The sequence below is a fragment of the Melozone crissalis genome, unplaced genomic scaffold, assembly GCF_028551555.1.
Source record: "Melozone crissalis strain CALT ecotype California unplaced genomic scaffold, PUWL_Pcris_2 ptg000161l_1, whole genome shotgun sequence".
NCBI lineage: Eukaryota > Metazoa > Chordata > Aves > Passeriformes > Passerellidae > Melozone > Melozone crissalis.
Window position 1 is genome coordinate 368,119 of NW_026535932.1, and position 14,202 is coordinate 382,320.

The window sequence follows — 14,202 nt, forward strand, 5'->3', positions numbered from 1 at the left end:
GGCAGTATTATTTTTACGGAGTAACAAAAGGGAGATCAGGATATTAATCTGCTCCAAAAACAAACAAAAGAACGGCAGGGAGGAGGGGGGGGTGTGCAAATACTCATATTTAATCAAGCGCTCAGGGCACTGAGCCATCAGGTCCCTCCCATTTCCAGAGAAATCCAATTCAGAATATAAAAGACCCTGATCCCCATTTGTCCTCAGCGTCTCAGCTTCTCAGAGACTCAGCTCCTCGGCGTCTCGGCTTCTCACCGTTGCCTCTCAAGCTCCTTCTGATCCAGGTGAGTCCAGATCCATCCAATTTTTACTCTCCTAATGCTCTCCGAGGTTCCCTCAGTCCTGAGCTCTTGGGCACTTCTCTTCCATGTCCTATCTTCATCTCAGTCCTTCTGTTGAGTAGGAAAAGTTAAAAATTTCTGGCTCAGGTGGCCGAGGGCTCTTCGTGTCTTGCTCTGGAGTCTGTCCAGCTCTTCTCTTCTCTTTTCACTTCTCTCTGATGTACAAGACCAAGGCTCATGCAAAGGGGCCACCACAGGCAGTGATAACTCTTCTCCTGCTCAAGAACCTGGTTTAGAGCCATGGAATCATGGAATTATGGAATAATGGAAAGTGTTGCAGTGTGATTTCGTGGTTTACCTCAGAACCTCGGGTCCCTCCCCTGAAGATTCCCTGCCAGGTGTGTCAGTCATCCCTCCTTTCCCCACCCTGACCTTGCCAAGCACTGCCTGTCAATCCGGGAAGTCCAGAAGGGCAGATTCAAATGATGCCCTCTACCCCCGGGCATGAAGGTGTCCTTTGTCCCTTGAGATCTCCTCTCCCCTACCTGGTTGGTGGGATTCCTATCCCTTCCCTGCCCCTCTCCCCAGGGTTAAAAGGAACGGCAACCTCGGGGTCGGGGAGTTCTGTTGGAGGAGTTGCTGCATTCAGAGGCCTGTGGGCCAGAATGAAGCTCTGGATCCAAACCCTCCATCAGAACCGACTCCTTTCCTTCACCATCGCCTTAAAGCTTTTCTGGCAGGGGGAAACCTGAGGAGCGGCCCCTCCATGGGAGGAAGCTCCATCCCACCACCACCACCAGAGCTCCTGCATGCCTGGACTTCTCCCCATGTGCCAGCTGCAACACACAGCTGGCCAAAAGTGTCTGTGGGCTGATCCAGCTGGCCAAAAGTGTCTCTGGGTTAAAACACCACAGTTGCCGCTATTTGGTTCAGAGCAGGGGCGAGACAAGCCAAGGCGTGTCCCATCCCAATGTTGGCAATATCAATAGGAAAGGCTTGGGTTAGAAGGGACCTTAAAATCTGCTCACTGGCTGTAGGGACACGGCCCACTAGCACATTCCAGGGTGCTCCAAGACCCATCCAACGCGGCCTTGGACGTTTGCAGTGTCCCTGCTCATTGCCTTCTTTTCCCAGCAGGTCTCCAACCATGACCTCCCACCAGGACAAGGAACAGTCTGCCTGTCACAGCAGCGAATCCTCGTGCTTCCAGAGCAGTGGACGATCCCAATGCCACAAGAGCGATGGCCAACCCAATTACAAGATCAAGTCTTGTGGAGGCGGAAACTAAGGGCTCAATACAGGAGACATCTGTGGTAATAGCAGCAGTACCGTCAACATAGGAAGCACAGTCAACAAGTGATCACCCCACCAGATGCAGGTGATCCACAGGAGTGCCTGGGACCCTGTGCCATGTTCTGAAAGCTTTGCATGTGCCCAGGAATTTCCAATTCCCAAGGACAATGTGTCCTTCCCCTCCCCTGGTGTGTCCTGTAACCTATCCTGAGCTTGTCTGTGGGTGCTGAAATAAATGCTTTGCTCAGCTTGCACTGTTGTGTCTGGATCAGTCTGTTACCTCATTTGAGCCACCACAATCCATAATATCTGAGAGGTTTTGAGCCAAAAAGCCCTATAGACAAAAAAAAACCCCCTTTTTTTTGCTATTTGACCCCAAAACGCCGCCCCTGAGGGAGGTACCTCCACGTGCTGGTGGCAAACCCCCAGTCAGCCTTTCTAGAAACACTGTGCCCAGCCCTGCCCGAGCTCTGGGTGCCCCCTGGGCCCTGCTCAGCTCTTTGCCTCCATCAATGGAACAGGTTTATCCCCACCACGGAATCAGGACTGTAATTAATCATGGATCATGATTTTCACAAGGATTTCCATTCTCCCAATGTTTGTGAAATATCCCGAGTGAAATTCACGTTTCCTCATTTATCAGTTGCAGCAATTGAGCTCTTTTGGGGACCAGGGGGTATCCTGGACTCTGTGTTTTATTTTCATTTTATCCAGGCTGGTTTTAATATCACAGTGGCCTCTAGAGTCTGGCACAAGAGGAGACCTGAAGCTCTCCATGGGCACAAAGACACTTTTGATCCCAAAGCAGAGCATGCATGACGCAGATCCCAGTGTCCTCCCACTCCTACCTAGAACATTTTCTGCATCCTATGAGCTTTAAATTCCTTCCGTTTGGCTTGAAAGCCTTAAAATAAAAAAAGGACAGGCTTGAAAAACCCCAGCACTGCTTTTAGTGCTGACTTTATTCAGAATTTTTGATGTTTCTTTGATGCCCTGTCCAATTATGGTTATTTTTGCTACCCACCACCATGGCCATTTTTGTTCCCTTTCCTGTTTATTTCTGGGTTTCCTTTACAACCCCACAATCAGACCACATAATCCCATCTTCCCACCCTCTAAAACCTGTCCCATCTCAGATCAGAATTGGGCACAAGGAACAGGTAAATATCATAATCAAAGGTGAATACAACCATCCCAAACTCTCCCTGCCCCACGGCGCTCACGTGGGGGCCAGGCGTGATGGGCAATTAATATTTTTATGGAGTAACAAGAGGGATGTCAGGATATCGATCTCCATGTGTCAAAACAGCAGGTGGGGGGGAAGTCTTAATTAGCCAAGTGCTCGGGGCGCTGAGCAATCACATCCCTCCCTTTTCCAGAGAAACCCAATCTAGGCTTTAAAAAGCCCAGCTCCCTATTTCTCCTCAGCGTCTCAGCTCCTCGGTGTCGCCTCTCAAGCTCCTTCTGATCCAGGTGAGTCCAGATCCATCCGATTTTTATTCTCCTAATGCTCTCCAGTGTCCCCCCAAGCCTGAGCTCTTGGGCACTTCTCTTCCATGTCCTATCTTCATCTCAGTCCTTCTGCCAAGTAGGAAAAGTTAAAAATTCCTGGCTCGGGTGGCCGAGGGCTCTTCGTGTCTTGCTCTGGAGTCTGTCCAGCTCTTCTCTTCTCTTTTCACTTCTCTCTGATGTACAAGACCTAGGCTCATGCAAAGGGGCCACCACAGGCAGTGATAACTCTTCTCCTGCTCAAGAACCTGGTTTAGAGCCATGGAATCATGGAATTATGGAATAATGGAAAGTGTTGCAGTGTGATTTTGTGGATTACCTCAGAACCTCGGGTCCCTCCCCTGAAGATTCCCTGCCAGGTGTGTCAGTCATCCCTCCTTTCCCCACCCTGACCCTGCCAAGCACTGCCTGTCAATCCGGGAATTCCTGAAGGGCAGATTCAAATAATGTCCTCTACCTCCGGGCATGAAGGTGTCCTTTGTCCCTTGAGATCTCCTCTCCCCTACCTGGCTGGTGGGATTCATATCCCTTCCCTTCTCCTCTCCCCAGGGTTAAAAGGAACAGCAACCACGGGGTCGGGGAGTTCTGTTGGAGGAGTTGCTGCATTCAGAGGCCTGTGGGCCAGAATGAAGCTCTGGATCCAAACCCTCCATCAGAACCGACTCCTTTCCTTCACCATCGCCTTAAACCTCTTCTGGCAGAGGGAAACCTGAGGAGCAAACCCTGCTATGAGGGAAAGCTCCATCCCACCACCACCACCAGAGCTCCTTCATGCCTGGGCTTGTCTCCATGTGCCCATCTGCAACATCCAGCCAGGCAGAAGTCTCTCTGTTGTGAAACAACACAGCTGCCGCTATTTGGTTCAGAGCAGGGGCGACACAAGCCAAGGCGTGTCCCGTCCGCAATATTGGCAATATCAATAGGAAAGGCTTGGGTTAGAAGGGACCTTAAAATCTGCTCACTGGCTGTAGGGACACGGCCCACTAGCACATCCCAGGGTGCTCCAAGTCCTGTCCAATGCGGCCTTGGACATTTGCAGTGTCCCCGCTCATTGCCTTCTTTTCTCCGCAGGTCTCCAACCATGTCCTCCTGCAAGGACAACAAACAGTACACCAACTACAAAAGTGAATCCACTTGCATCCAGAGCAGTGGAGGATCCCTTGGCCACAGGAGCAGCGACAGATCTGGTGGCCACAAGAACGATGGCCAACCCAAACTCGTTACTCAACCTTGCGAATCTGAGGTTAATATAGGCGTAAACCATGGAGTCGAAATGGGAAACAAAAATACAATCAAAATAAAAGGTGTTGGTCCCAGCAGCAGCAGGTGATCCACAGGAGTGCCCTGGATCCTGTGCCACGTTGCGAAAGCTTTGCATATGCCCAGGAATTTCCAATTCCCAAGGACAATGTGTCCTTCCCCTCCCCTGGTATGTCCTGTAACCTATCCTGAGCTTGTCTGTGGGTGCTGAAATAAATGCTTTGCTCAGCTTGCACTGTTGTGTCTGGATCAGTCTGTTACCTCATTTGAGCCACCACAATCCATAATTTCTGAGAGGTTTTGAGCCAAAAAGCCCTATAGACAAAAAAAAACCCCTTTTTTTGCCATTTGGCCTCAAAACGCCACCCCTGAGGGAGGTACCTCCACGTGCTGGTGGCAAACCCCCAGTCAGCCTTTCTAGAAACACTGTGCCCAGCCCTGCCCGAGCTCTGGGTGCCCCCTGGGCCCTGCTCAGGTGTTTGCCTCCATCAATGGAACAGGTTTATCCCCACCACGGAATCAGGACTGTAATTAATCATGGATCATGAGTTTCAAAAGGATTTCCATTCTGCCAAGGTTTGTGAAATATGCCAAGTGAGGAATTCGGAATTCCTTATCTATCAGTTACAGTGACTCAGCTCCTTTGGGGACCAAGGGGTCGCCTGGACTCTGTGTTTTATTTTCATTCAATCCAGGCTAGTTTTAATATCACACTGGCCTCTAGAGTCCTGCAGGAGATCAGGACAGAAGTCCTTCATGGGCACAAAGACACTTTTGTCCCCAAAGCACAGCATGCATGACGCAGATCCCAATGTCTTCCCACTCCTACCAAGATTTTTCCTAAATCCTATGGGCTTTAAATTCCTTCTGTTTGGGTTGAAAGCCTAAAAATAAAGAAAGGACAGGCTTGAAAAATCGCAGCACTGCTTTTAGTGCTTCTTTGCTGACTTTATTCAGAATTTTTATCTTTCAATTATGGTTATTTTTGCTACCCACCATCATAGCCATTTTTGTTCCCTTTCCTGTTTATTTCTGGGTTTCCTTTCCAACCCCACAATCAGACCCCATAATCCCGCCTTCCCACCCTCTTACACCTGTCCCATATCAGTTCAGGATTTGGGCATAAGGAACAGGTAAATGCCACAATCAAAGGTGACAAAAACCATCCCAAACTCCCCCAGTCCCACGGCCCTCATGTGAGGGCCAGGTGTGGTAGGCAGCATTATTTTTACGGAGTAACAAAAGGGAGATCAGGATATTAATCTGCTCCAAAAACAAACAAAAGAACGGCAGGGAGGAGGGGGGGGTGTGCAAGTACTCGTATTTAATCAAGCGCTCAGGGCACTGAGCCATCAGGTCCCACCCATTTCCAGAGAAATCCAATTCAGAATATAAAAGACCCTGATCCCCATTTCTCCTCAGCGTCTCAGCTCCTCAGAGACTCAGCTCCTCGGCGTCTCGGCTTCTCACCATTGCCTCTCAAGCTCCTTCTGATCCAGGTGAGTCCAGATCCATCCAATTTTTACTCTCCTAATGCTCTCCGAGGTTCCCTCAGTCCTGAGCTCTTGGGCACTTCTCTTCCATGTCCTATCTTCATCTCACTCCTCCTGCCGAGTACGAAAAGGTAAAAATTCATGGCTCAGGTGGCCGAGGGCTCTTCGTGTCTTGCTCTGGAGTCTGTCCAGCTCTTCTCTTCTCTTTTCACTTCTCTCTGATGTACAAGACCAAGGCTCATGCAAAGGGGCCACCACAGGCAGTGATAACTCTTCTCCTGCTCAAGAACCTGGTTTAGAGCCATGGAATCATGGAATTATGGAATAACAGAAAGTGTTGCAGTGTGATTTCGTGGTTTACCTCAGAACCTCGGGTCCCTCCCCTGAAGATTCCCTGCCAGGTGTGTCAGTCATCCCTCCTTTCCCCACCCTGACCCCTGCCAAGCACTGCCTGTCAATCCAGGAAGTCCAGAAGGGCAGATTCAAATGATGCCCTCTACCTCCGGGCATGAAGGTGACCTTTGTCCCTTGAGATCTCCTCTCCCCTACCTGGCTGGTGGGATTCCTATCCCTTCCCTGCCCCTCTCCCCAGGGTTAAAAGGAACAGCAACCTCGGTGTCAGGGAGTTCTGTTGGAGGAGTTGCTGCATTCAGAGGCCTGTGGGCCAGAATAAAGCTCTGGATCCAAACCCTCCATCAGAACCGACTCCTTTCCTTCACCATCGCCTTAAAGCTTTTCTGGCAAGCGGAAACCTGAGGAGCGGCCCCTCCATGGGAGGAAGCTCCATCCCACCACCACTACCAGAGCTCCTGCATGCCTGGACTTCTCCCCATGTGCCAGCTGCAACACACAGCTGGCCAAAAGTGTCTCTGGGCTGATCCAGCTGGCCAAAAGTGTCTCTGGGGTAAAATACCACAGCTGCCGCTATTTGGTTCAGAGTAGGGGCGAGAAAAGCCAAGGCATGTCCCATCCCAATGTTGGCAATATCAATAGGAAAGGCTTGGGTTAGAAGGGACCTTAAAATCTGCTCACTGGCTGTAGGCACACCACCCAATAGCACATCCCAGGGTGCTCCAAGTCCCATCCAACGCGGCCTTGGACGTTTGCAGTGTCCCTGCTCATTTCCTTCTTTTCCCAGCAGGTCTCCAACCATGACCTCCCACCAGGACAAGGAACAGTCTGCCTGCCACAGCAGCGAATCCTCGTGCTTCCAGAGCAGTGGACGATCCCATTGCCACAAGAGCGATGGCCAACCCAATTACAAGATCAAGTCTTGTGGAGGCGGAAACCAAAGGCTCAACACAGGAGACATCTGTGGTAATAGAGACAGTACCGTCAACATAGGAAGCACAGTTAACAAGTGATCACCCCATCAGCTGCAGGTGTTCCACAGGAGTGCCTGGGACCCTGTGCCATGTTCCGAAAGCTTTGCATGCGCCCAGGAATTTCCAATTCCCAAGGACAATGTGTCCTTCCCCTCCCCTGGTGTGTCCTGTAACCTGTCCTGAACTTGTCTGTGGGTGCTGAAATAAACGCTTTGCTCAGCTTGCACTGTTGTGTGTGGATCAGTCTGTGACTTCATTTGAGCCACCATAATCCATAATTTCTGAGAGGTTTTGAGCCACCCTTTTTTTACCATTTGGCCTCAAAACGCCGCCCCTGAGGGAGGTACCTCCACGTGCTGGTGGCAAACCCCCAGCCAGCCTTTCTAGAAACGCTGTGCCCAGCCCTGCCCGAGCTCTGGGTGCCCCCTGGGCCCTGCTCAGGTGTTTGCCTCCATCAATGGAACAGGTTTATCCCAATCACGGAACCAGGGCTGTAATTAATCGTGAATAATGAGTTTCACAAGGATTTCCATTCTCCCAATGTTTGTGAAATATCCCGTGTGACATTCAGATTTCCTCATCTATCAGTTCCAGCAGTTGAGCTCCTCTGGGGACCAGGGGGTCTCCTGGACTCTGTGTTTTACTTTCATTCAATCCAGGCTGGTTTTAATATCACACTGGCCTCTAGAGTCCTGCAAGAGATGAGACCTGAAGCTCTCCATAGGCACAAAGACACATTTTTCCCCAAAGCGGAGCGTGTAAGACGCAGATCCCAATGTCCTCCCACTCCTACCTAGATGTTTTCTGCATCCTACGGGCTTTGAATTCCTTCCGTTTGGGTTAAAAGCCCTAAAGTAAAGAAAGGACAGGCTTGAAAAATCCCAGCTCTGCTTTTAGTGTTTCTTTGCTGACTTTCTTCGGAATTTTTGGTGTTTCTTTGATGCCCTGTCCAATTACGGTTTTTTCTGCTACCCACCACTACAGCCTTTTTGTCCCCTGTCTCTTTTATTTTTGCATTTCCTTTACAACCCCACAATCAGATCCCATAATCCCACCTTCCCACCCTCTAACACCTGTACCATCTCAATTCAGGATTTGGGCACAAGGAACAGGCAAATGCCACAATCAAATGTGACAAAAACCATCCCAAACTCTCCCAGCCCTGCGCCCCACCGGGCCAGGCGTGGTGGGCAATTAACATTTTTATGGAGTAACGAGAGGGATGTCAGGATATCGATCAGCTCCGTGTGTCAAAACAGCACAGCAAAAACTCCCAATTAGCCAAGTGCTCGGGGTGCTGAGCAATCAGGTCCCTCCAGTGGGGCCCCAGCTCGCTTCCGGAGGAGAGGCCCAAGCCAACCTTTAAAAGCCCATGCTTCGCGTTGCTCCTCTGCATCTCAGCTCCTCAGCATCGCCTCTCGAGCTCCTTCTGATCCAGGTGAGTCCAGATCCATCCGATTTTTACTCTCCTAATGCTCTCCAGCTTCTCCTCAATCCTGACCTCTTGGAGACTTCTCTTCCATGTCCTATCTCCATCTCAGTCCTTCTGCTGAGTGGGAAAACGTAAAAATTCCTGGCTCAGGTGGTTGAGGGCTCTGCAGGTCTTGCTCTGGAGTCTGTCCAGCTCTTTTCTGACATACAAGACCAAAGGGGCCACCACCAGCCGGTGTGCGGTGATAACTCTTCTCCTGCTCAAGAACCTGGCTTAGAACCATGGAGTCATGGAATTATGGAGTCATGGAATGGGTTGGGATAGAAAACACCTTAAAATCTGCTCACTGATTTTAGGGACACCCCCCACTAGCACATCCCAGGGTGCTCCAAGTCCCATCCAACACAGCCTTGTGTTGTGGTTGAGACGGAGACAATACAAAGCAACTCTCCATTTTCAGAAGGCTTCAAACCATTTTGATTACACCATGCATGCCTTTTATACATTTTTACAAAACTTGTAAAATACACTTTTGTCACGAGAGACAAACAAAGTGCTCATTGGAACAGGCAGTTGCAGATTTCTCTCATTTCTCCTTCTTTCTTTCTTGATTTCTGTGTCAACAACCATGATAGAAAATCCTTTCAGGCTTGAACACAGATCCTCTTCTCAAACTTCTCTCTGGCTCACAGAAATCGCCGTAAAACCTTTCCCACAGCCTTGGACACTTCCAGTGTCCCTGCTCATTGCCCTCACTCACAGATGAGTTTCTCCAGCAGGTTTCCAACCATGTGCTCCCGCCAGGACAAGGACCAGTGCCACCAGCAGGAACGCTCCTGCTGCCACAGCGGTGGATCCGGTTGCCACGGGAGCAGTGGTGGATCCAGTTGCCAAAGGAGCAGCGGATCTGGTTGCCATGGGAGCAGTGGTGGATCCGGTTGTCATGGTAGCAGTGGCGGGTCTGGTTGCCGTGGAAGCAGCGGATCTGGTTGCCATGGAAGCAGTGGTGGATCTGGTTGCCGTGGCAGCAGTGGTTCTGGTTGCCATGGCAGCAGCGGATCTGGTTGCCATGGGAGCAGTGGGGGATCCTGCCAGCAGGAGTGCCAGCAGCAAATCTACCAAGTGTCCTCAAACATGAAGTGATCACCCCACCAGCTGCAGGTGATCCACAGGAGTGCCTGGGATCCTGTGCCATGTTCTGAAAGCTTTGCATGCACCCAGGAATTTCCAATTCCCGAGGACAATGTGTCCTTCCCCTCCCCTGGTGTGTCCTATAACCTGTCCTGAGCTTGTCTGTGGGTGCTGAAATAAACGCTTTGCTCAGCTGGCACTGTTGTGTGTGGATCAGTCTGTGACTTAATTTTAGCCATCACAATCCATAATTTCCAAGATGTTTTGAACCAATGAGTCCAATAGACAAAGAATTTCCTTTTTTTTTGCCATTTGGCCCCAAAATGCCGCCCCTGAGGGAGGTACCTCCATGTGCTGGTGGCAAACCTCCAGCCAGCCTTTCTAGAAATGGTGTGCCCAGCCCTGCCCGAGCTCTGGGTTGTGCCAGGGGCGTTGCTCGATGGTTACACAACGAGCTGCTAAATTTCTTCTCAGCTTGTAATTAAAACGAATTGGGTAATTTATTGCTCCGGTATTGCCATTCATGAAATGGATGTTACCGTGATAAGATTGTTCTCAAATGCGTCAGGAGGATCAGAAATTTCTGGCATTGCTGAAAAGGGTGCAGGCAGCAGCTCACTCCCTGTTTTTGGAGCAGGGATAACTCGGGAAGGCTCTTGGTCCAAATTTGGGGTTTGCCTTGAGCCCCCCATCTCAAAACTCAAGGCACATCAAGGTGGCCAACCACAAAATGTAGAAGTGCCCATTGTTAACAAACCCAGAGCAATTAAAACACGAGGAAATGAACACAGGGAGATGCAAAGAGCCCAAAATTCCTTGGAGTGTTTTTTTCCCAGAGGTCATTGACCACATTTCCACTGAGGCCAGAACAAAACTCAATTGAAGAGTAGCGACCAAACCAGGAACATTTTGTCCTGACACTGTCCTAGATCATGCCAGGAGTTTAGCAACACAAAAGAAGCTTCAGGTTGCTCACCTGGTTCATTCACCTGCCCTGTCCTCCCAAATTTCCCAAAATTTTTCGGCACCAGCAAATGTGGATGGGGTTTGGATGGAAGGAACCACTCAGTCTCCATCTCCATAAAATCAACATGGACAATGACAAATCAAAGGCAGGAGAGTTTGGGAGGAAGGAAAATACTTCCCACCCAGTGTTTTCCAAGCCTTTCCACACTAATAAAACCACTTTCCAGATGGGAAAAATCCAGATTTCAGCCTTTTTTCACTTTCTTTTTAACGATTGCAACGTCTTCCATAATCAGTGACAGAAAAGAGCCAAACAAACTCCATGCTTCTAAAGAATTCCCAGCCCACGCAGCAGAAAGGTACAGGGAGTATCCAAATTATTGCCTCTCATGAGTTCTCTGTGTGGGGCTGAGCATCCGGGATTTGCTGGACAATTAGGAGCTAATTGTGGATCAGGGGAAATGCAAAAAGGGTGTTCCTGCAGCTCTGGAGAAAGTCACAGGGGGTCTGCCAGTTGCCCACAATTGTGTGTGGCCGAGGGCTCCTCCTCCTCTTCCTCTTCCCCCTCCTCCTCTTCCTCCTCCTCCAGCAGCACCAGAGCTGCTCACCTGGAATAAAACCATGGATTAATTTCCAGGTTGAGGCTCAACCACATAATTAAGCACCTTGCCAATCCTGGATCGTTACCCAGGGCAGGGTTTATTCCTTCCAAAAATAAGAATTCCAGCTGCTTGAGATCTTGGCAATGGCAGGAAACCTTGGAGTTTCCTCATCGCCTCACCGTGTTTTGACCAGTTTTAAGAGGAATGAGCCAAAGGTGATTCCAGGCAAATCCTAAAATCCCTGAGGTTGGAAAAGCCGTCAAAGGCCATCGAGTCCAAGCTGTGCCCAATCCCCACCAATCCCCAACCAGAGGGTCATGGCCAGGCCTTCCTTGGACACCTCCAGGTGTCTCCAAACCCCTTTTCCAAGACCTGGCTGCCCTTTTCAGGAAAAAACTCCTCCTGATTCCAACCTTACCCTCCTGTCAGAGTTGAGCAGGGTCAGAAATTCCCCCTGAGCCCCCTTTTCTCCAGGTTGGGCTCCCCCAGTTCCCTCAGGAGCTCTCCAGCTCCATTCCCTTCTCTGGACCGACTCCAGCCCCTCTTGCCACGCATGCCCACAGCGCTGGACATTCCCCTCACCATCCCCAGCATGCAGGGAATTCCTGCTAAATCAGAGTTTTCTCCTTTCCCAAAGCTGTTTTTGCCACTTCAGGGCCCATTTTGGTTTTTAGGGAGTTGCAGGCCCAGAGAACCTCAGGACATCCTGGAGGGAAGTTGTGGTTTGGGGATGAGACATCTTCCGACATCTTCTCCCCCTGAACCCGAATCACTCATGGGGTGTGATCGACACCAAACCTGACCTGGGGAAACCGGGGCCACCCACGGCTCCCCCAGCCCAGCCCTGCACAGCAATTAAAGCTCTGTGGACAGGAAAGGCGACCTACAAGGAGAGGCAATCCCAGTGTGCATCAGGTGAGTCACCCCAGGAGCCCCAGAAATGGGGAGGGCAAAAAAAATAAAAAAAATTTTAAAAAGCCACCGGCAAATTAAATGAACGGGACAGGGAGGGGCTTCTCCATGTGGGGTGTGCAGAGAGGGTATAAAAGCGCTGCTGTCCCCAAAAGCTCCATTGCCTCTCATCTTTCTTCACCTCTTCGTGCACGAGCAGCCTCAGGTAAGAGCTGGGGGGCTCCAGAGCCATTGCGCGGGGTGAGTTTGGATCCCCAAATCTGGAACGGGGCTGGGATTTGTTCTGGGGTGGATGAGGAGGGAGCCCGGGGGTTCAGAGGGAGCAGAAGTGGGGATGTGGAAGGAGGGTCTGGGGTCTTGGCTCTGGTTTTGGAAAGCCAGGCATGGCTTCCAAACTTCCCACCTTTGGTGGGACAATGCCAGGGAGGAGAACAATCCAGAAAGGTGGGATCTGGCTGGGACTGGGAAAAGGAATACCAAGATTCCTTTTCCAGTCCAGCCAGAGAGGGTCTTGGGTCTTGGCACTGATTTTGGAAAGCCAGGCATGGCCTGAGTGTCCCCATCACCTTCAGTGGGACAATGCCAGGGGGGGAAAGGATCCAGAAATGTGGGATCTGGCTGGGACAATGCCAGAGGGGAAAAGGATCTAGAAATTTGGGATGTGTCTGGGACAGGGAGGGTCTGGGGTCTTGGCTCTGATTTTGGGAAGTCTGGGTGTCCCCAATGCCTTCAGTGGGACAATGCCAGGGAGGAAAAAGATCCAAAAATGTGGGATGTGGCTGGGACTGGGACAAGGAAAGCTGGGATTCCTTTTCCCAGTCCAGCCAGGGAGGGTCTGGGTGTCCCCAACACCTTCGGTGGGATAATGCCAGGGAGGAAAATGATCCAGAAATTTGGGATCTGGCTGGGACTGGGAAAAGGAACACCTGGATTCAGAAATGTGGGATCTGGCTGGGACTGGGACAAGGAACACCGGGATTCCAGAAATGTGGGATGTGGCTGGGAGTGGGAAAAGGAACACCGAGATTCCTGCTGCCTGGAAGGGCAGGAGCAGGAAGGACAAACCCCTGGCAGCCGCTGTGTCCCCACAGGTGACCCAGCACAGCGCCATGTGCTCCCGTCAGGACAAGGACCAGTGCCACCGGCAGCAGCGCCAGAGCAGCGGCGGCTGTCACAGTTCCAGCGGTGGTGGCTGTCACAGCTCCGGTGGTGGCGGCTGTCACAGCTCCGGTGGCAGCTCTGGGGGCTGTCACAGCTCCGGTGGTGGTGGCTGTCACAGTTCTGGTGGTGGTGGCTGTCACAGCTCAGGCGGGGGTGGCGGCTGTCACAGCTCTGGTGGCTCCAGCTGCCACGGGAAGCCACAGATGCCGGTCCAGCAGCAGCAGCAGCAGCAGCAGGTGCCGCAGATGCCCCAGCAGAAGATGAAGTGACAGCGTGGCCATCGCCTTGTCTCAGCTCTGGCAGCAAAGATCACATGGGGACCGGATCCCTGTCACCTTCCGGGGGTCCCGAAGCCACCCCGGTGCCCTCCGGAGCCTGGCAAGGGCTGGGCTGTGCCCAATAAAGAGTCACATTCTCTAAATCCTGCTGGTGTTGGTGTCCTCCTTGCACTCCAGAGGTTGGGAGGCAGCCCAGATGGGGTTTTGGGGCTGGGATGTTCTCCAGAATAAGCCCAGGATGGGGTTTTGGGGCTGGGATGTTCTCCAGAATCAGGGACACAACCCAGGATGGGGGTTTTAGGGCTGGAAGGTTCTCTAGAACCAGGGAAGCAGCCCAGGATGGGTTTTGGGGCTGGGATGTTCTCCAGAATAAGCCCAGGATGGGGTTTTGGGGGGCTGGGATGTTCTCCAGAATCAGGGACACAACCCAGGATGGGGTTTTAGGGCTGGAAGGTTCTCTAGAACCAGGGAAGCAGCCCAGGATGGGTTTTGGGGCTGGGATGTTCATCAGAGCCAGGATGGGTTTTTGGGGCTGGGATGTTCTCCAGAATCAGGAACA

General features: G+C 51.3%; 1 protein-coding gene across 1 annotated transcript; it reads left to right on the forward strand.

Moving 5' to 3' along the window:
• The first annotated feature begins 13,313 nt into the window (after positions 1-13,313).
• Positions 13,314-13,634, forward strand: LOC128948873 (keratin-associated protein 5-4-like). The gene has a single exon (XM_054293636.1). The coding sequence runs from the start codon at positions 13,314-13,316 to the stop codon at positions 13,632-13,634; it is 321 nt and encodes a 106-aa protein (XP_054149611.1).
• Positions 13,635-14,202: the final 568 nt, after the last annotated feature.